The sequence below is a fragment of the Aquarana catesbeiana genome, linkage group LG09, assembly GCF_042186555.1.
Source record: "Aquarana catesbeiana isolate 2022-GZ linkage group LG09, ASM4218655v1, whole genome shotgun sequence".
Classification (NCBI taxonomy): Eukaryota; Metazoa; Chordata; class Amphibia; order Anura; family Ranidae; genus Aquarana; species Aquarana catesbeiana.
This window is the reverse complement of record NC_133332.1, coordinates 2,485,188-2,507,968: the sequence shown is the minus strand read 5'-3', so window position 1 is coordinate 2,507,968 and position 22,781 is coordinate 2,485,188. Positions and strand designations below refer to the sequence as shown.

The 22,781-nt window shown below is 55.8% G+C and overlaps 3 protein-coding genes across 3 annotated transcripts in view; 2 read left to right on the top strand and 1 right to left on the bottom strand.

Moving 5' to 3' along the window:
* The window catches only part of GPR4 (G protein-coupled receptor 4), a 113,653-nt gene extending 94,175 nt beyond the window's left edge, over positions 1-19,478 (top strand). The window contains exon 3 of the mRNA XM_073598080.1: positions 19,343-19,478. The gene's annotated coding sequence lies outside the window, so the exon portion shown is untranslated. The remainder of the gene's footprint in view (positions 1-19,342) is intronic.
* On the top strand, positions 9,931-20,036 carry OPA3 (outer mitochondrial membrane lipid metabolism regulator OPA3). Its single transcript, XM_073598081.1, has 2 exons — positions 9,931-10,162; positions 19,343-20,036. Exons 1-2 carry the CDS (start codon positions 10,021-10,023, stop codon positions 19,654-19,656), a joined length of 456 nt encoding a protein of 151 aa, XP_073454182.1. The 5' UTR covers positions 9,931-10,020; the 3' UTR covers positions 19,657-20,036.
* The window catches only part of VASP (vasodilator stimulated phosphoprotein), a 25,485-nt gene continuing 22,457 nt past the window's right edge, over positions 19,754-22,781 (bottom strand). The window contains exon 12 of the mRNA XM_073598079.1: positions 19,754-20,987. Within this exon, the coding sequence (XP_073454180.1) occupies positions 20,950-20,987 (38 nt within the window). The 3' untranslated portion in view covers positions 19,754-20,949. The remainder of the gene's footprint in view (positions 20,988-22,781) is intronic.

Genomic DNA, 22,781 nt, shown 5'->3' with positions numbered 1-22,781 from the left:
AGCTATAGGGGATAATCAAGAACACATGGAGATGTGTAACCTGATACAATACCTGGAGGAGGAATCGGAACTGTCCGGTCCATCTCCTCCAGATTTGGATCAGATCTTGTCATCCCTTCCGGAAGAACTATGGGAGAAACATCCAGCTGATGTTGGACTTTTGCCCATACCTCCGGTTACCCTACAGCTGATTCCAGGAGCAGTGCTTCCCCAACAAAAACAGTATCCACTCAGTGCACCCCAAGAGGCAGCCATAGAAATGCAGGTCCAATCCTTGTTAAAAAGTGGAGCTCTAAAAGAGGTAAAATCACCGGCGAATACTCCTTTGTATCCGGTTAAAAAGAAAACAGTAGCCGGTAGTCCGGTTAAGTACAGAATGGTCCAAGACCTCAGAGCAGTCAACAAAATACTAGCCCCGATGACACCTTTAGTACCCAATCCACATACGTTATTGTCACAAATACCATCAACCAGTATGTACTTTACGGTTATAGATTTGGCCAACGCTTTCTTTTCCGTCCCGCTTGCGGAAGAATGCCAACCATGGTTCGCATTTTCCCTCAAAAATCGACAACTAACCTGGACACGCCTACCTCAGGGTATGGCGCATTCACCTACCTTGTATTCGCAAGCATTGCAAACGGTGTTGGGAGAATGGGTACCACCAGATTCCTGTGTGTTGTTACAATATGTGGATGATTTATTGTTATGCTGCCCAGACAAGGAAACTTGTTTGGCTACCACCCTTAATTTGTTGCGATTTTTGGCAGAAAAAGGTTGCAAGGTTAATAAGAAAAAGTTGCAAGTGTGTCAGAAAAAAGTTATCTTTTTGGGACATTGTATATCACAGGGTACAAGACATCTCACTGAGGAGAGGGTTCAAGTGATAAAGGGAATGTTACCCCCACGGAATTTCAAACAATTGCGTATGTTTTTAGGTATTGTGTCATATTGTAGACAATGGATACCACATGCTAGCGCTTTGATGCAGCCATTATACGATTGTTTGAAAATTGTACCGTATATGCTTACAGAAGTAGCTTATGAGTCGTTTGTCACTTTGAAAAGGTTATTGATTTCTGCCCCGGCTATTGGTATTCCAGATTACACCAAGACATTTCATTTGTACATTGCTGAAATCACTGGACACGCCACAGGTGTTTTGACACAGGCACATGTAAAACAAAGACCCGTTGCTTACTTTTCAGCAGCATTAGATCCAGTGTCCAGAGGTTCACCGTCATGTGTACGGGCGGTAGCAGCGGTGTCGATAATCCTAGATAAGTCATCAGAGATTGTTCTAGACAATCCGGTTGTAGTGCATACCACACATGACATACATGCAATCTTGTCTCAAGTACAGCCCAAACACATTTCCATGGCTAGGCAATTAAGGTTACAGTGTACTTTACTCTTACCTCCAAATGTCACTTTTCAGCGCTGTACAACCTTAAATTTGGCCACCTTTTTGCCTCTTCAGTCACCAGATTTGGCAAGGGGGAATAATAGTGCTAATAAGGAAGGAGATGAGGAAACTGACACCCTTCTGTTTAAAGAGATAGATGAGCACGATTGTTTTCAGCTCATGGAACAGGAAACAATGGGATTCCCACATGTTACAGATACACCAATTTTAAACGCTGAGCACACTTTGTACATAGATGGCAGCAGGTTTGCTGATGACAAGGGTAAATATCACACAGGGTATGCCGTAGTGACTGATACACAGGTGATTGACGCACAGCCCTTACCAGCCCACATGTCAGCACAAGAAGCAGAATTAAAAGCTTTAGAACAAGCCCTAGAATACTTAAAAGGACGAGAAGGGAATATTTACACTGACTCTGCCTACGTTTATGGCGTAGCACACGATTATGGCCATATATGGAAGGCTAGAGGTTATCTGACAGCAGCAGGTACACCTGTAAAACATGGAGAAGGGATTAAGAGAGTCCTGAACAATCTTCAAAAGGTTAAACGAGTGGCCATTATGAAGATCGCGGCACACACGAGCGCAAAAACAATTGAGGCAAAAGGAAATGCATTTGCAGATTTGACTGCAAAACAGGCAGCTCTAGGGGAAGGAAGCCCTGAGACCTTAGCAGCGGTAGAGGTGAGTATCCCAGAACCAACATGGCAGCAGCTGAGTAAATTACAGGAGCAAGCAGGGGAGAGCGAGAAAGATAAGTGGGTCAGAATGGGAGCAGCACCAGACCTTGACAATGTATGGAGGGAAGGAGGCAAAGTATGCCTGCCTGCCTCTCTGTACCCAGCAATGGCAGCGGCAGTTCACCTACCCACACACGTCAGTTCCAATTCCATGTATAGGATTGTGAACCAAGGATGGCTCGCCCCTGGATTCAGTAGCACTGCAAGAAACTACTGTGCAGCCTGCCAAATCTGTCTCCTGAATAACCCAGGACAGAGAGTAAAAACCCCACGGAAACACCAGGTTCGGGCCCAATACCCCTTCCAGAGACTGCAAATTGACTACATACAAATGCCTAAGAGCGGCCCCTTTGAATTTGTCCTCGTGTGTATCGATTTATTCTCGGGTTGGCCCGAAAGCTATCCAGTAAAATCAGCCACAGCAAAAGCCACAGCCAAGAAACTGATCACTGAGTTAATACCTAGGTTTGGTCTTCCTGAAACTATAGAATCAGATAGGGGGACACACTTTACAGGAGAAATCATGCAGAATGTGATGACCATGTTAGGAGTTCAACAAAGTTTCCACACCCCTTATCATCCACAGAGTTCAGGATCAGTGGAAAGAGTAAATGGGACAATAAAGTTGAAAATACAAAAAGCCATGCAAGAGTTAAACAAGCCATGGCCAGAATGCCTGCCTTTGGCTTTGTTCTCTATAAGATACACTCCAACAGGGAAAACAGGATTATCCCCATATGAAATACTTTTTGGGAATGCACCTAGATTAGGTCTATACTTTCCACAGAGTATGCAATTGCAATGTGATAGTTTGACTGCATATGTGATACAATTACAACAACGTCTAACTAAGATCCACAAAAGTGTGTATTCTTCTCTTCCAGACCCTAACTCAATAGCAGGTACACATACACTGCTACCAGGAGATTATGTATATGTTAAGAAACACACAAGAAAGACATTGGAACCTAGATTTGAAGGTCCTTATCAAGTGCTTTTGACCACAGCCACTTCAGTGAAATTGGAAGGAAAAGCAGCCTGGATCCACGCATCACACTGCAAAAAGAGTCTTGAACCGAGAGAAACAGAATGAAGATCCTTCTAACTATGATAATAGTGCTTGAATGTTTTCAAATGTTTGTTTATACATGGACTCCGGGTATCAATGTAACAGTTCATGAAAATAGTACTGATCTTAGATGGGTAAATCAGGATAAGAGTATAACACAATATCCTTACTACGAATGGTATACGGTAGGAAATTTCACGGTGTCAGGACAGGAGGGTCCTTTTTATATGATGCAGAATATGGAATCACCAGTAGTGTGGATAAAAGCTAAATCACAAGCACAAGTAAACATAACTTTCCATTGGAGGGACAATTTAACATGGCCCTTTAATAACACACCACATAAATGTCATAAGTTAGGTCCATCTGAAACATGGAGAGAAGTAAAAGACAAATTACTACAGTTACTTAGAACTCCGAATTCAAAAGAATACGAGATAGCACAGAAGGGAAAAGGTCCTAGACCAGCAAGGGGAAGTGGGCAATTCAATCTAATAGGTCCTCTTAGTACCAATCAATCTGCAACTTATATTTGTACAGCATGGTATTTTGTACCAGTAAGGAAATGGGAAAACACAACAGGAGGATATATACAATGGCAACATTATGGTTTCAATATAAAGATAGAAGACGCTCTACCCACCATCTTCGAATCCTCTGTATTAACTCCTATTCCTAGATCTTGCATAAATGTTTCGGTATCACAACAGAAAACAAAAATCAAATTTAATGTAACTTTTCCCCAGCTACCAGAATGTAGGTATCGCCGAGAATGGTATGATACAGTTCTGGGAGCTGCAGGAACTGGAATGGGAATAATGAATGGGATACAGATGGAAATGATACAAAATAAGTGGAACCGTGCAGGAAGTCACATAGCTGATAGTTTAATAATTACAAGCAAATGGTTACCTACAACATTCGAAACACAAATTAGCCAGGTACAATTAACTAAATATCTCAATATTATGGTTAATCACACAGCACTAGCCAGTCTGGAGTTGTGGAAAGAAAATCAGGAGTTCATAAACATTACTCAATGTGCTTTTTCTACACTATCTTATCACATTCAAATTAATAGAGCTCGAGATGAGCTACGATTAGGGAATTATCGCACTTGGATGAACTATTTCAAGGGTTTAAATTTAGAAAGTACATGGTTTGAAGTACCAGGAAAAGAAGTTGAATGTGAGGAAAGATGGTGTGCTGGAAGGTTTGATGTATACAAAGTGGAGGAGGTCCAGGTAATGTGTAAGTTAATAGTGATGCCACTCCTGATAGGAAAGGATCTACCTGAATTTTGGTATCCTGAGATTTATGGACACTATGTAGATACACAAAACATGACTCATGATCTAAGTCTATGTGCTAAAACTAATAAGGGAATAGTCTGTGGAAGAAGTTCTCCAGTCTATGAACCTTGCTTATTGAAACATCAATCTAACATATGTAAGTTTCAGAGACTACCAGCAGGTGTAGGAAACAGATTTATGGAGATAGGAACACAACATATTTGTTTAGTCACAAATGATCAGGAAACTATGGAAAGTTTAAATAAAACGGCCCCTTTTTCAGGATGCGTAAAGAATGTTAAAATGCTTAAATGGCAAAATGACACTTTCCTTTTTGAACCAGATGCACATAGAATATTTAATCTAGAATGGACGGTAGATAATCTTACTGATACTACTCCTTTTATAATATCATTAGAGCCCTTACAGCAAATCTTAAATGAGTCCGAAATACTTAGAAAACACATAGAGACACAAGAACATACCCTTCAAAATAATCTAATATCTGCGGTTATAGATAAAGGGAAATTAATACATTTATCCTCACAAATAAGAGATGAAACAACACATCATTGGTATGATGTATTTGCTGGATGGTCACCCACTGCTACGGCAATTTTTAATTGGATGCTCAATCCGATACTTATTCTAATTTTAGTTTTTGTACTGCTTACCGTGATAAACTGTTGCTTATATAGGAAGATTAAGGTATGAACAGATAGAATGGAAAGAGAAAGGTATTAGGAACTCCAATGACAAAAAGGGTAACTTGACATCACCCCTTTTCTATTCTCTTTGCTTATAAGATGCTGGTATGGATTTGAGGGATGAGGGTAAATAAAGAAGACTTATCCTCCTCTGACAACCCGCGGTCAGGGATAGTACTCTTTGAAGTATCGGCTGTTCACTTGTTTGCAAGGACCCAGAATCGTGGAGGGGATGATGTCAAAGGGGGAAATTGATAAGGTTGGAAATAATAGGTTGGAGTTCTACTTAAGTTGTTTTTCATTTTATGTATAATATGTGCGTGTCAGTTGTAAGACGTAGTTTAAGTCTTTCCAGATGTGTCCAGCGTCATGTATGTTGAAATTATACTGCTTGTTACCTTATATGGAAATTTGTTGAAATATGCGATCCTGTAACCAGTCTATAAAAAGCCCCAATAAAGAGCCGACAAGTTCAGTTAATAGTACGGGACCTTTAAGGCTCGGAGTTGATATACAGAAACTTTCTGATTCTGTGTCTTACTTCTTTAATAGAGCTAAATTTGGCAAAGCAATATAAACTAGAAGCAGTTAAGTTGAAAACTGCACTTATCACTACACACAGGAAGTGTCCGATATCAGGAGTGTCTACACACAGGAAGTGTCCGGTATCAGGAGTGTCTACACACAGGAAGTGTCCCGATATCAGGAGTGTCTACACACAGGAAGTGTCCGATATCAGGAGTGTCTACACACAGGAAGTGTCCGATATCAGGAGTGTCTACACACAGGAAGTGTCCGGATATCAGGAGTGTCTGAACACAGGAAGTGACCCGAAATCAGGAGTGTCTACACACAGGAAGTGTCCCGATATCAGCAGTGTCTACACACAGGAAGTGAACCGATATCAGGAGTGTCTGGTCACAGGAAGTGCCCCGATATCAGGAGTGTCTACACACAGGAAGTGTCCCGATATCAGGAGTGTCTACACACAGGAAGTGTCCCGATATCAGGAGTGTCTACACACAGGAAGTGTCCCGATATCAGGAGTGTCTACACACAGGAAGTGTCCCGATATCAGGAGTGTCTACACACAGGAAGTGTCCCGATATCAGGAGTGTCTACACACAGGAAGTGTCCCGATATCAGGAGTGTCTACACACAGGAAGTGTCCCGATATCAGGAGTGTCTGGACACAGGAAGTGTCCCGATATCAGGAGTGTCTACACACAGGAAGTGAACCGATATCAGGAGTGTCTACACACAGGAAGTGTCCCGATATCAGGAGTGTCTACACACAGGAAGTGTCCCGATATCAGGAGTGTCTACACACAGGAAGTGTCCCGATATCAGGAGTGTCTACACACAGGAAGTGTCCCGATATCAGGAGTGTCTACACACAGGAAGTGTCCCGATATCAGGAGTGTCTACACACAGGAAGTGTCCCGATATCAGGAGTGTCTGGACACAGGAAGTGTCCCGATATCAGGAGTGTCTACACACAGGAAGTGAACCGATATCAGGAGTGTCTACACACAGGAAGTGTCCCGATATCAGGAGTGTCTACACACAGGAAGTGTCCCGATATCAGGAGTGTCTACACACAGGAAGTGTCCCGATATCAGGAGTGTCTGGACACAGGAAGTGTCCCGATATCAGGAGTGTCTGGACACAGGAAGTGTCCCGATATCAGGAGTGTCTGGACACAGGAAGTGTCCCGATATCAGGAGTGTCTACACACAGGAAGTGTCCCGATATCAGGGGTGTCTGCACACAGGAAGTGTCCCGATATCAGGAGTGTCTACACACAGGAAGTGACCCGATATCAGGAGTATCTACACACAAGAAGTGTCCCGATATCAGGAGTGTCTGCACACAGGAAGTGTCCCGATATCAGGAGTGTCTACACACAGGAAGTGTCCCGATATCAGGAGTGTCTACACACAGGAAGTGTCCCGATATCAGGAGTGTCTACACACAGGAAGTGTCCCGATATCAGGAGTGTCTACACACAGGAAGTGTCCCGATATCAGGAGTGTCTACACACAGGAAGTGTCCCGATATCAGGAGTGTCTGAACACAGGAAGTGTCCCGATATCAGGAGTGTCTACACACAGGAAGTGTCCCGATATCAGGAGTGTCTACACACAGGAAGTGTCCCGATATCAGGAGTGTCTACACACAGGAAGTGTCCCGATATCAGGAGTGTCTGCACACAGGAAGTGTCCCGATATCAGGAGTGTCTACACACAGGAAGTGACCCGAAATCAGGAGTGTCTACACACAGGAAGTGTCCCGATATCAGGAGTGTCTACACACAGGAAGTGTCCCGATATCAGGAGTGTCTGGACACAGGAAGTGTCCCCACACAGGAAGTGTCCCGATATCAGGAGTGTCTACACACAGGAAGTGTCCTGATATCAGGAGTGTCTACACACAGGAAGTGTCCCGATATCAGGAGTGTCTACACACAGGAAGTGAATCGATATCAGGAGTGTCTACACACAGGAAGTGAACCGATATCAGGAGTGTCTACACACAGGAAGTGTCCCGATATCAGGAGTGTCTACACACAGGAAGTGCCCCGATATCAGGAGTGTCTGGTCACAGGAAGTGCCCCGATATCAGGAGTGTCTACACACAGGAAGTGTCCCGATATCAGGAGTGTCTACACACAGGAAGTGTCCCGATATCAGGAGTGTCTACACACAGGAAGTGTCCCGATATCAGGAGTGTCTACACACAGGAAGTGTCCCGATATCAGGAGTGTCTACACACAGGAAGTGTCCCGATATCAGGAGTGTCTACACACAGGAAGTGTCCCGATATCAGGAGTGTCTACACACAGGAAGTGTCCCGATATCAGGAGTGTCTACACACAGGAAGTGTCCCGATATCAGGAGTGTCTGGACACAGGAAGTGTCTCGATATCAGGAGTGTCTGGACACAGGAAGTGTCTCGATATCAGGAGTGTCTACACACAGGAAGTGTCCCGATATCAGGAGTGTCTGGACACAGGAAGTGTCCCGATATCAGGAGTGTCTACACACAGGAAGTGTCCGATATCAGGAGTGTCTACACACAGGAAGTGTCCCGATATCAGGAGTGTCTACACACAGGAAGTGTCCCGATATCAGGAGTGTCTACACACAGGAAGTGTCCCGATATCAGGAGTGTCTGGACACAGGAAGTGTCCCGATATCAGGAGTGTCTGGACACAAGAAGTGTCCCGATATCAGGAGTGTCTACACACAGGAAGTGTCCCGATATCAGGAGTGTCTACACACAGGAAGTGTCCCGATATCAGGAGTGTCTACACACAGGAAGTGTCCCGATATCAGGGGTGTCTGGACACAGGAAGTGTCCCGATATCAGGAGTGTCTACACACAGGAAGTGTCCGATATCAGGAGTGTCTACACACAGGAAGTGTCCGATATCAGGAGTGTCTACACACAGGAAGTGTCCGATATCAGGAGTGTCTACACACAGGAAGTGTCCCGATATCAGGAGTGTCTACACACAGGAAGTGAACCGATATCAGGAGTGTCTACACACAGGAAGTGTCCCGATATCAGGAGTGTCTACACACAGGAAGTGCCCCGATATCAGGAGTGTCTACACACAGGAAGTGAACCGATATCAGGAGTGTCTGGTCACAGGAAGTGTCCGATATCAGGAGTGTCTACACACAGGAAGTGTCCCGATATCAGGGGTGTCTGGACACAGGAAGTGTCCCGATATCAGGGGTGTCTGGACACAGGAAGTGTCCCGATATCAGGAGTGTCTACACACAGGAAGTGTCCCGATATCAGGAGTGTCTACACACAGGAAGTGAACCGATATCAGGAGTGTCTACACACAGGAAGTGTCCCGATATCAGGAGTGTCTACACACAGGAAGTGTCCCGATATCAGGAGTGTCTACACACAGGAAGTGAACCGATATCAGGAGTGTCTACACACAGGAAGTGTCCCGATATCAGGAGTGTCTACACACAGGAAGTGTCCGATATCAGGAGTGTCTACACACAGGAAGTGAACCGATATCAGGAGTGTCTACACACAGGAAGTGTCCCGATATCAGGAGTGTCTACACACAGGAAGTGTCCCGATATCAGGAGTGTCTACACACAGGAAGTGTCCGATATCAGGAGTGTCTACACACAGGAAGTGTCCCGATATCAGGAGTGTCTACACACAGGAAGTGTCCCGATATCAGGAGTGTCTACACACAGGAAGTGAACCGATATCAGGAGTGTCTACACACAGGAAGTGTCCCGATATCAGGAGTGTCTACACACAGGAAGTGTCCGATATCAGGAGTGTCTACACACAGGAAGTGTCCGATATCAGGAGTGTCTACACACAGGAAGTGTCCCGATATCAGGAGTGTCTACACACAGGAAGTGTCCGATATCAGGAGTGTCTACACACAGGAAGTGTCCCGATATCAGGAGTGTCTACACACAGGAAGTGACATATAGTTCTCTATTTAGAAGGAAAAATAGATTTCCCTATCAGCACACAATAATGTCTCAGCCTCTTACACACTGTGGGAGTTGTACATGGAGGAGGGTGACAGAGCAGTGTAAATCTCACAATTGGATGGATACAAAACTCAGGCCCCGCCCATTCATCTCCTTCCCGCCTTTTTCGCTGTCAGTAAGTCACGTGGTGCCGGCAGACGTCTGTGTCGCGCAATGGGCGGGGTCTCAGCAGAGCGGTCATAGACGTCATGACGCACGGCGTATAGGAGGTGGAGGACCGGTATGTGACGTCACTGAAGATGGTGGTGGGCGCCTTTCCCATAGCCAAGCTCCTGTATCTCGGGGTCCGGCAGATCAGTAAACCGCTGGCCAACCGGATCAAGGCGGGGGCCCGCCGGAGCGAATTCTTCCGGACCTACATCTGTCTCCCGCCCGCCCAGTGTGAGTGTGACTCCGGGGACGCCGCTTTAATGGGGCGGGACTACCGGGGGGCTGACCAATAGGAGGCAAGGCTGCGACCGAGCGGGCCAATCACAGCGCGACTTCTTAAGGCGGCAACTCACATGACTGCTGAGAGAGGTCACCCTGTGTGTGGTCCGCGACTACCTACCTACACCATATGGGTACCTACCGCCCCCTCCTCCACCTGGGTACCTACCTCCCCCACCTGGGTACCTACCGCCCCCTCCCCCACCTGGGTACCTACCGCCCCTCCCCCACTGGGTACCTACCTCCCCCACCTGGGTACCTACCGCCCCCTCCCCCACCTGGGTACCTACCGCCCCCTCCCCCCGACCTGGGTACCTACCTCCCCCACCTGGGTACCTACCGCCCCCTCCCCCACCTGGGTACCTACCGCCCCCTCCCCCACCTGGGTACCTACCGCCCCCTCCCCCACCTGGGTACCTACCTCCCCCACCTGGGTACCTACCGCCCCCTCCCCCACCTGGGTACCTACCTCCCCCACCTGGGTACCTACCGCCCCTCCCCCACCTGGGTACCTACCGCCCCTCCCCCACCTGGGTACCTACCGCCCCCTGCCCCCACCTGGGTACCTACCGCCCCCTCCCCACCTGGGTACCTACCGCCCCCACCTGGGTACCTACCGCCCCCACCTGGGTACCTACCGCCCCCACCTGGGTACCTACCGCCCCCTCCCCCACCTGGGTACCTACCGCCCCCTCCCCCACCTGGGGACCTACCGCCCCCCTCCCCCACCTGGGGACCTACCGCCCCCTCCCCCACCTGGGGACCTACCGCCCCCTCCCCCACCTGGGGACCTACCGCCCCCTCCCCCACCTGGGGACCTACCGCCCCCTCCCCCACCTGGGGACCTACCGCCCCCTCCCCCACCTGGGTACCTACCGCCCCCTCCCCCACCTGGGTACCTACCTCCCCCACCTGGGTACCTACCGCCCCCTCCCCCACCTGGGTACCTACCGCCCCTCTCCCCCACCTGGGTACCTACCTCCCCCACCTGGGTACCTACCGCCCCCTCCCCACTTGGGTACCTACTGCCCCTCCCCCACCTGGGTACCTACCGCCCCCCTCCCCCACCTGGGTACCTACCGCCCCCCTCCCCCACCTGGTACCTACCGCCCCCTCCCCCACCTGGTACCTACCGCCCCCTCCCCCACCTGGGTACCTACCTCCCCCACCTGGGTACCTACCGCCCCCCTCCCCCACCTGGGTACCTACCGCCCCCCCTCCCCCACCTGGGTACCTACCGCCCCTCCCCCACCTGGGTACCTACCGCCCCCTCCCCCACCTGGGTACCTACCTCCCCCCTCCCCCACCTGGGTACCTACCGCCCCCCTCCCCCACCTGGGTACCTACCGCCCCCCTCCCCCACCTGGGTACCTACCTCCCCCACCTGGGTACCTACCGCCCCCTCCCCCACCTGGGTACCTACCTCCCCCCACCTGGGTACCTACCGCCCCCTCCCCCACCTGGGTACCTACCGCCCCTCCCCCACCTGGGTACCTACCGCCCCCCTCCCCCCACCTGGGTACCTACCTCCCCCACCTGGGTACCTACCGCCCCCTCCCCCACCTGGGGACCTACCGCCCCCTCCCCCACCTGGGGACCTACCGCCCCCCTCCCCCACCTGGGGACCTACCGCCCCCTCCCCCACCTGGGGACCTACCGCCCCCTCCCCCACCTGGGGACCTACCGCCCCCTCCCCCACCTGGGGACCTACCTCCCCCACCTGGGTACCTACCGCCCCCTCCCCCACCTGGGGACCTACCGCCCCCTCCCCCACCTGGGTACCTACCTCCCCCACCTGGGTACCCACCGCCCCCTCCCCCACCTGGGTACCCACCGCCCCTCCCCCACCTGGGTACCTACCTCCCCCACCTGGGTACCTACCGCCCCCTCCCCCACCTGGGTACCTACCGCCCCTCCCCCACCTGGGTACCTACCGCCCCCTCCCCCACCTGGTACCTACCTCCCCCACCTGGGTACCTACCGCCCCCTCCCCCACCTGGGTACCTACCGCCCCCCTCCCCCCACCTGGGTACCTACCTCCCCCACCTGGGTACCTACCGCCCCCTCCCCACCTGGGGACCTACCGCCCCCTCCCCCACCTGGGGACCTACCGCCCCCTCCCCCACCTGGGGACCTACCGCCCCCTCCCCCACCTGGGGACCTACCGCCCCCCTCCCCCACCTGGGGACCTACCGCCCCCACCTGGGTACCTACCTCCCCCACCTGGGTACCTACCTCCCCCACCTGGGTACCTACCTCCCCCACCTGGGTACCTACCGCCCCCTCCCCCACCTGGGGACCTACCGCCCCCTCCCCCACCTGGGTACCTACCGCCCCCTCCCCCACCTGGGTACCTACCGCCCCCCTCCCCACCTGGGTACCTACCTCCCCCACCTGGGTACCTACCGCCCCCTCCCCCACCTGGGTACCTACCTCCCCCACCTGGGTACCTACCGCCCCCCTCCCCCACCTGGGTACCTACCGCCCCCCTCCCCCACCTGGGTACCTACCTCCCCCACCTGGGTACCTACCGCCCCCCTCCCCACCTGGGTACCCCCCTCCCCCACCTGGGTACCCCCCTCCCCCACCTGGGTACCCCCCTCCCCCCACCTGGGTACCCCCCTCCCCCCCACCTGGGTACCCCCCTCCCCCCACCTGGGTACCTACCGCCCCCACCTGGGTACCTACCGCCCCCCTCCCCCACCTGGGTACCTACCGCCCCCCTCCCCCACCTGGGTACCTACCTCCCCCACCTGGGTACCTACCGCCCCCCTCCCCCACCTGGGTACCTACCGCCCCCCTCCCCCACCCTGGGTACCTACCGCCTACCTCCCCCACCTGGGTACCTACCGCCCCCTCCCCCACCTGGGTACCTACCGCCCCCTCCCCCCACCTGGGTACCCCCCTCCCCCACCTGGGTACCTACCGCCCCCCTCCCCCACCTGGGTACCTACCGCCCCCTCCCCCACACCCGGTGCACCTCGCTCTGACTCCTCCGCCTCTGCGCCCCTCGCCCTGACTCCTCCGCCTCTGCGCCCTCGCCTGACTCCTCCGCCTCTGCGCCCCTCGCCCTGACTCCTCCGCCTCTGCGCCCCTCGCCCTGACTCCTCGCCTCTGCGCCCCTCGCCCTGACTCCTCCGCCTCTGCGCCCCTCGCCCTGACTCCTCCGCCTCTGCGCCCCTCGCCCTGACTCCTCCGCCTCTGCGCCCCTCGCCCTGACTCCTCCGCCTCTGCGCCCCTCGCCCTGACTCCTCCGCCTCCCTCGCCCTGGCTCCTCCTCCTCCCTCGCCCTGGCTCCTCCTCTGCGCCCCTCGCTCTGGCTCCTCCTCTGCGCCCCTCGCTCTGGCTCCTCCTCCTCTGCGCCCCTCGCTCTGACTCCTCCTCCTCCTCTGCGCCCCTCGCTCTGACTCCTCCTCCTCCTCTGCGCCCCTCGCTCTGACTCCTCCTCCTCCTCTGCGCCCCTCGCTCTGACTCCTCCTCCTCCTCTGCGCCCCTCGCTCTGACTCCTCCTCCTCCTCTGCGCCCCTCGCTCTGACTCCTCCCTCCTCTGCGCCCCCTCCCCCCTCGCTCTGACTCCTCCTCCTCTGCGCCCCTCGCTCTGACTCCTCCTCCTCCTCCTCTGCGCCCCTCGCTCTGACTCCTCCTCCTCCTCCTCTGCGCCCCTCGCTCTGACTCCTCCTCCTCCTCTGCGCCCCTCGCTCTGACTCCTCCTCCTCCTCCTCTGCGCCCCTCGCTCTGACTCCTCCTCCTCCTCCTCTGCGCCCCTCGCTCTGACTCCTCCTCCTCCTCCTCTGCGCCCCTCGCTCTGACTCCTCCTCCTCCTCCTCTGCGCCCCTCGCTCTGACTCCTCCTCCTCTGCGCCCCTCGCTCTGACTCCTCCTCCTCCTCCTCTGCGCCCCTCGCTCTGACTCCTCCTCCTCTGCGCCCCTCGCTCTGACTCCTCCTCCTCTGCGCCCCTCGCTCTGACTCCTCCTCCTCTGCGCCCCTCGCTCTGACTCCTCCTCCTCTGCGCCCCTCGCTCTGACTCCTCCTCCTCTGCGCCCCTCGCTCTGACTCCTCCTCCTCTGCGCCCCTCGCTCTGACTCCTCCTCCTCTGCGCCCCTCGCTCTGACTCCTCCTCCTCTGCGCCCCTCGCTCTGACTCCTCCTCCTCTGCGCCCCTCGCTCTGACTCCTCCTCCTCTGCGCCCCTCGCTCTGACTCCTCCTCCTCTGCGCCCCTCGCTCTGACTCCTCCTCCTCTGCGCCCCTCGCTCTGACTCCTCCTCCTCTGCGCCCCTCGCTCTGACTCCTCCTCCTCTGCGCCCCTCGCTCTGACTCCTCCTCCTCTGCGCCCCTCGCTCTGACTCCTCCTCCTCTGCGCCCCTCGCTCTGACTCCTCCTCCTCTGCGCCCCTCGCTCTGACTCCTCCTCCTCTGCGCCCCTCGCTCTGACTCCTCCTCCTCTGCGCCCCTCGCTCTGACTCCTCCTCCTCTGCGCCCCTCGCTCTGACTCCTCCTCCTCTGCGCCCCTCGCTCTGACTCCTCCTCCTCTGCGCCCCTCGCTCTGACTCCTCCTCCTCTGCGCCCCTCGCTCTGACTCCTCCTCCTCTGCGCCCCTCGCTCTGACTCCTCCTCCTCTGCGCCCCTCGCTCTGACTCCTCCTCCTCTGCGCCCCTCGCTCTGACTCCTCCTCCTCTGCGCCCCTCGCTCTGACTCCTCCTCCTCTGCGCCCCTCGCTCTGACTCCGCCTCCTCTGCGCCCCTCGCTCTGACTCCTCCTCCTCTGCGCCCCTCGCTCTGACTCCTCCTCCTCTGCGCCCCTCGCTCTGACTCCTCCTCCTCTGCGCCCCTCGCTCTGACTCCTCCTCCTCTGCGCCCCTCGCTCTGACTCCTCCTCCTCTGCGCCCCTCGCTCTGACTCCTCCTCCTCTGCGCCCCTCGCTCTGACTCCTCCTCCTCTGCGCCCCTCGCTCTGACTCCTCCTCCTCTGCGCCCCTCGCTCTGACTCCTCCTCCTCTGCGCCCCTCGCTCTGACTCCTCCTCCCTGCGCCCCTCGCTCTGACTCCTCCTCCTCTGCGCCCCTCGCTCTGACTCCTCCTCCTCTGCGCCCCTCGCTCTGACTCCTCCTCCTCTGCGCCCTCGCTCTGACTCCTCCTCCTCTGCGCCCCTCGCTCTGGCTCCTCCTCCTCTGCGCCCCTCGCTCTGGCTCCTCCTCCTCTGCGCCCCTCGCTCTGGCTCCTCCTCCTCTGCGCCCCTCGCTCTGGCTCCTCCTCCTCTGCGCCCCTCGCTCTGCTCCTCCTCCTCTGCGCCCCTCGCTCTGGCTCCTCCTCCTCTGCGCCCCTCGCTCTGGCTCCTCCTCCTCTGCGCCCCTCGCTCCTGGCTCCTCCTCCTCTGCGCCCCTCGCTCTGGCTCCTCCTCCTCTGCGCCCCTCGCTCTGGCTCCTCCTCCTCCTCTGCGCCCCTCGCTCTGGCTCCTCCTCCTCCTCTGCGCCCCTCGCTCTGGCTCCTCCTCCTCTGCGCCCCTCGCTCTGGCTCCTCCTCCTCTGCGCCCCTCGCTCTGGCTCCTCCTCCTCTGCGCCCCTCGCTCTGGCTCCTCCTCCTCTGCGCCCCTCGCTCTGGCTCCTCCTCCTCCTCTGCGCCCCTCGCTCTGGCTCCTCCTCCTCCTCTGCGCCCCTCGCTCTGGCTCCTCCTCCTCCTCTGCGCCCCTCGCTCTGGCTCCTCCTCCTCCTCTGCGCCCCTCGCTCTGGCTCCTCCTCCTCCCTCTGCGCCCTCGCTCTGGCTCCTCCTCCTCCTCTGCGCCCCTCGCTCTGGCTCCTCCTCCTCCTCTGCGCCCCTCGCTCTGGCTCCTCCTCCTCCTCCTCCTCCTCTGCGCCCCTCGCTCTGGCTCCTCCTCCTCCTCTGCGCCCTCGCTCTGGCTCCTCCTCCTCCTCTGCGCACCTCGCTCTGGCTCCTCCTCCTCCTCTGCGCACCTCACTCTGGCTCCTCCTCCTCCTCTGCGCTCCTCCTCTGCGCACCTCCTCTGCGCACCTCGCTCCTCCTCCTCTGCGCACCTCGCTCCTCCTCCTCCTGCGCACCTCGCTCTGACTCCTCCTTTTATACACATTGCATATTCCACAGATGATCCCAGTATGGTGGGAGGGGAGACAGAAGAATAGCTCCTCCCACCAAAAAAGTAAACTTTTTCTTTGTTAGTGTTGGGAGAGGGATGAGACCCTCTGGCATGTTTTATCCCTCTGTGTCCCCGGCAGGGAGATTCATCCTTACCAGATAAATCTCAAATGTTATGGTGTCACCAGCACAGGAATAGAGGGAAACCTTCAAATGGGGACACCTGAGAAGGGTCTACCCCTCCCCCTTACCCATCCAATATGCAAAAAATATTTGTCTATAGTGACTAAACCCCCCCCCCGTCTTCATCCAACCCACAATCTACTGAACCTGAGAGCAACATCTTGATTGGTGACACATTGTCCCCTCCAACAGGACCCCGCCCCATCCTCTCCTTGTACCCCGCCCCCTCCCACCTTCATCCCTCTCCTTGTACCCCGCCCCCTCCCACCTTCATCCTCTCCTTGTACCCCGCCCCCTCCCACCTTCATCCTCTCCTTGTACCCCACCCCCTCCCGCCTTCATCCTCTAATTGTACCCCACCCCCTCCCACCTTCATCCTCTCCTTGTACCCCGCCCCTCCCGCCTTCATCCTCTCCTTGTGCCCCGCCCCCTCCCGCCTTCATCCTCTCCTTGTACCCCGCCCCCTCCCACCTTCATCCTCTCCTTGTACCCCGCCCCCTCCCACCTTCATCCTCTCCTTGTACCCCGCCCCCTCCCACCTTCATCCTCTCCTTGTACCCCACCCCCTCCCGCCTTCATCCTCTCCTTGTACCCCGCCCCCTCCCGCCTCCATCCCTCTCCTTGTACCCCGCCCCCTCCCACCTTCATCTCTCTCCTTGTACCCCGCCCCCTCCGCCTCCATCCCTCTCCTTGTACCCCGCCCCCTCCCACCTTCATCTCTCTCCTTGTACCCGCCCCCTCCCGCCTCCATCCCTCTCCTTGTACCCCACCCCCTCCCACCTTCATCCTCTCCTTGTACCCCGCCCCCTCCCGCCTCCATCTTCTCCTTGTACCCCGCCCCCTCCGCCTTCATCTCTCCTTGTACCCCGCCCCCTCCCACCTTCATCCTCTCCTTGTACCCCCGCCCCCTCCCGCCTCCATCTCTCTCCTTGTACCCCGCCCCCTCCCGCCTTCATCCTCTCCTTGTACCCCGCCCCCTCCCACCTTCATCCTCTCCTTGTACCCCGCCCCCTCCCGCCTCCATCCTTCTCCTTGTACCCCGCCCCCTCCCGCCTTCATCCTCTCCTTGTACCCCGCCCCCTCCACCTTCATCCTCTCCTTGTACCCGCCCCTCCCGCCTCCATCTCTCTCCTTGTACCCCGCCCCCTCCCGCCTTCATCCTCTCCTTGTACCCCGCCCCCTCCCACCTTCATCCCTTTCCTTGTACCCCTCCCACCTCCATCCTTCTCCCCGCCCCCTCCCGCCTTCATCCCTCTCCTTGTACCCCGCCCCCTCCCACCTTCATCCCTTTCCTTGTACCCCTCCCACCTCCATCCTTCTCCCCCGCCCCCTCCCACCTTCATCCCTCTAATTGTACCCCGCCCCCTCCCACCTTCATCCCTCTAATTGTACCCCGCCCCTCCCACCTTCATCCCTCTCCTTGTACCCCACCCCCTCCCACCTTCATCCTCTCCTTGTACCCGCCCCCTCCCACCTTCATCCTCGCCTTGTACCCCGCCCCCTCCCACCTTCATCCCTCTAATTGTACCCCACCCCCTCCCACCTTCAACCCTTTCCTTGTACCCCCCCACTCCTTTCCTTGTACCCCCCCACTCCTTTCCTTGTACCCCCCCCCCACTCCTTTCCTTGTACCCCCCCCACTCCTTTCCTTGTACCCCCCACTCCTTTCCTTGTACCCCCCCCCACTCCTTTCCTTGTACCCCCCCCCCCACTCCTTTCCTTGTACCCCCCCCCCCACTCCTTTCCTTGTACCCCCCCCCCTGCTTTCCTTGTACCCCCCCACTCCTTTCCTTGTACCCCCCCCCCCACTCCTTTCCTTGTACCCCCCCCCCACTGCTTTCCTTGTACCCCCCCCACTGCTTTCCTTGTACCCCCCCACTGCTTTCCTTGTACCCCCCCCCCCCCCCACTGCTTTCCTTGTACCCCCCCCCCCCCCACTGCTTTCCTTGCACCCCCCCCCACTCCTTCCTTGTACCCGCTCCCTCCCACCTCCATCCCTCTCCTTGTGCCCCGCCCCCTCCCACCTCCATCCCTCTCCTTGTGCCCCGCCCCCTCCCACCTTCATCCTTTCCTTGTGCCCCGCCCCCTCCCACCTTCATCCTTTCCTTGTGCCCCGCCCCCTCCCACCTTCATCCTTTCCTTGTGCCCCGCCGCCTCCCACCTTCATCCTTTCCTTGTGCCCCTCCCACCTCCATCCCTCTCCTTGTGCCCCGCCCCCTCCCACCTTCATCCTTTCCTTTTACCCCGCCCCCTCCCACCTTCATCCCTCTCCTTGTGCCCCGCCCCCTCCCACCTTCATCCCTCTCCTTGTGCCCCGCCCCCTCCCACCTCCATCCCTCTCCTTGTGCCCCGCCCCCTCCCACCTCCATCCCTCTCCTTGTGCCCCGCCCCTCCCACCTCCATCCCTCTCCTTGTGCCCCGCCCCCTCCCACCTTCATCCTTTCCTTGTGCCCCGCCCCCTCCAGCCTCAGCGCCTACTCTCGCCCACACCTCCTCCTACTGTCCTCTCCTCCTACTCCAACCCTTAGAATTATTTCTGGAGTAAATTCCGTTTTTAATGCCTGCTAATATTCTTCCGGCTTTGCATGTCATTGCTGAGTCCTTCCTCTATTCGGACCCCCAGAAACCCGCCCCCCACCCCCCATAGCCGGTAACTTGTGCTCGTATTTCGACCCCCCAAGTGCATTACTTTACATTGTCCAACAATAAACCTCATTTGCCATGTAGTTGCCCCCCCATTAGAATGTAAGCTCCTGTGGTGTACAGACTGATGTGACTGGCTCAGTGTTATGTGTACACCACCATGGTCTATGTCAGAGCTATAGAGATGAATATATGGGCTCTCTGTGTTCTCTTCTTCTTGCAGTTTATCACTGGGTGGAGATGCGGGCGAAGATGAGGATTATGGGATTCCGCGGAGCGGCCATTAAGCCCCTGAATGAGGAAGCGGCAGCGGATCTGGGGGCGGAGCTTCTGGGAGAAGGCATTATCTTCCTGGTGGGGGGCGGCTGTATGGTATTGGAGTATTCCCGGCAGGCAGCCAACAGCCGCCGGAAGGAGGAGGAAATGGAGGCCAGACTGAAGGCCATGGAGGCCGAGATCGCCCGCCTGGGGCTGCAGACAGACGAGCTGGACGCCCGCGCCCGAGCCGCGGAGAGACGACAAATGGCAGCCAAGTGATCTGTGGACTGTGATATTTTCACCCCTCGGAGGGTTGGGGGACCCCGGGATGTACCGGCTGTATATACAGGAAATAAAGGGACAAACACTCAGCAGATGTAATGGAAGCAAAAGTTTTATTTCTAGAAAACAGGTTATAAAAAAAAAAAAAGGTCCCATATACATACAGTACATATATATATAATGGCATCAAATATTCCTGACCGCGCCGGGCGCAGCGCCGGGGGCCCTTCAACCGTCCAGTGTCTGACCCGAACCGCCTAATTACACATAGAGAGCCTTTACCCGCCACCGTCTATAAACCTGCCAAGCCGATTCTGCTACAAATTGTACAAAACTTGAAATGATTCAGAAATAATAAAAAAAATTAAACCCGTTAATTATCCCATAAAAATTCTATTGGTCGAAGCTTGGAGCCTCTGCCGACCCGTTTCAAGTGGCTTTGCAGCATGTGGCAGGGGGGGAAAAAAAAATGCAGGTGACAGGATAATGTTGGGTATCGCAAAGGACCGGGGGGGGGGGGGGGGAAGCAAAGGATGGGATGATGTAGGGGCGCAGCGAGGGATGAGGATATGGAATAACATAGGGACGGAGTGACGTAGGGGCGGAGCGAGGGACAGGGGAGACGGAGTGACGTAGGGGCGGACATGGAATGATGTAGGGATGGGGAGATGGAATGACGTAGGGGCGGAGTGAGGGACGGGGAGATGGAATGTTGTAGGGGCAAAGATGGAATGACGTAGGGATGGGGAGATGGAATGACGTGGGGCGGAGCGAGGGACGGGGGAGACGGAATGATGTAGGGGCGGAGATGGAATGACGTAGGGATGGGGAGATGGAATGACGTGGGGGCGGAGCGAGGGACCGGGGAGACGGAATGATGTAGGGGCGGAGATTTAATGACGTAGGGATGGGAGATGGAATGACGCAGGGGGAGACAGAATGGGCGGAGCGAGGGACAAGGAGATGGAATGACGTAGGGGCGGAGCTAGGGTTTGGTTGTATATGGAAGGGAGGAGACAGTGGATAGGGTATGTTTTGGGGGGGAAGGGGCGGGACTTAGGGAATGTTATGGTGGGTGTGGAATGTCACGGACACAGAGGGGTTAGTACAGATGGGGGGGGTGGCAGTTCACAAGTGTGAAGGTGCAATTCAAGAATCGGTGACCACGTCACCAGTAGGGGGTGCTAGAAGCCTTTCCTGGCTGCTCATTTCTAAAAGGTGCTGCACAGCAGAGGAAGAGTGCTGAGCCTGTGGGTGGAGCCTGAGTCATCGAAGGGGAGGAGCCTGAGGTCACGGTGTGCTGGATCTCCGCAGTTCCTGGATAAGCGCTGCAAATACAGAGAGAAGAAGATGAGGACTGAGAGCCGCACATCTCTGTTCAGACAAAGCGATCCCAAACCCAGACATGTCCTATATATTCCATCTTCCCAATCATTAGATGTGGCGGCTGCATTCGTTTTCACCTGGTGATCCAGCCAGTTACACACCTCCCTGTACTAGGGGACCCCCACTCTGGAGGAAGGAGCACAGTGGGGAGCCTTTGCATTGTCAGTCTGGGGGGGGGGGGGGGGGGGGGGGGTTAGGTGGAGTAGCAGATTTAGATACACTAACACATTGAAGCCAGACTCCAGCTGACACTTTATAATTGTATGTCAGAGGTAAATGGTTTGTCTGATACATTCTGCTGGAGAGCTTGTTCTGTTGAAAAACAACAGACTTGCTGGCAGGATCACCAGGTGAAAATGAAAGCGTCTAAAAAGAAAACCAATGCAGCCACCAAATAGAATAATTAGTACTCTGCAATAAAATGTGTGATTTGGGGTTTATACTGTACATTGGGGGGAGGGGGGGGAGCAGCTGTACATGCAATCATATTCTATGCTGTTTACTTTTTCTAAGTTTTGCTGATTGGTTGCCATGTACATCTGATCCAGTCTTAGTACTTCCCCCTCAATTTGTCTGTAAGTCCTATGAGGTGCGCCCCCCAACCTCAGCTCAGGAGGAAGGGGTAATCGCTGCCCATTCCCATCCCCCCCACCCAGCTGAGATCAGGAGGGAGGGGCGGTCGCTGCCCAATCCCATCCCCCCGCCCAGCTGAGATCAGGAGGGAGGGGCGGTCACTGCCCAATCCCATCCCCCCACCCAGCTGAGATCAGAAGGGAGGGGCGGTCACTGCCCATTCCCATCCCCCCACCCAGATGAGATCAGGAGGGAGGGGCGGTCACTGCCCATTCCCACCCAGCTGAGATCAGGAGGGAGGGGCGGTCACTGCACATTCCCATCCCCCCACCCAGCTGAGATCAGGAGGGAGGGGCGGTCACTGCCCATTCCCATCCCCCCACCCAGATGAGATCAGGAGGGAGGGGCGGTCACTGCCCATTCCCACCCCCGCCCCGCTGAGAATCAGGAGGGAGGGGCGGTCACTGCCCATTCCCATCCCCCCACCCAGCTGAGATCAGGAGGGAGGGGCGGTCACTGCCCATTCCCATCCCCCACCCAGCTGAGATCAGGAGGGAGGGGCGGTCACTGCCCATTCCCGCCCCGCTGAGATCAGGAGGGAGGGGCGGTCACTGCCCATCCCCCCACCCAGCTGAGATCAGGAGAGAGGGGCGGTCACTTCCCATCCCCCCCCCCAGCTGAGATCAGGAGGGAGGGGCGGTCACTGCCCATTCCCGCCCCGCTGAGATCAGGAGGGAGGGGCGGTCACTGCCCATCCCCCACCCAGCTGAGATCAGGAGAGAGGGGCGGTCACTTCCATCCCCCACCCAGCTGAGATCAGGAGGGAGGGGCGGTCACTGCCCATCCCCCCACCCAGCTGAGATCAGGAGGGAGGGGCGGTCACTTCCCATCCCCCCCCCCACCTCAGATCAGGAGGGATGGGTGGTCACTTCCCATTCCCCCCCCACCTCAGATCAGGAGGGAGGGGCGGTCACTTCCATTCCCCCCCCACCTCAGAGCAGGAGGGAGGGGCGGTCACTGACCATTCCCATCCCCCCACCCTAACCTCAGATCGATTGCTTAAAAAATAAAAATAAAAAATAAAAACGTATTTATAAAATGTTTTATATAATAGAGTGCAGATGTTTGCATATATCTGGCCAGTAGGTGGCGCTCTCTATACA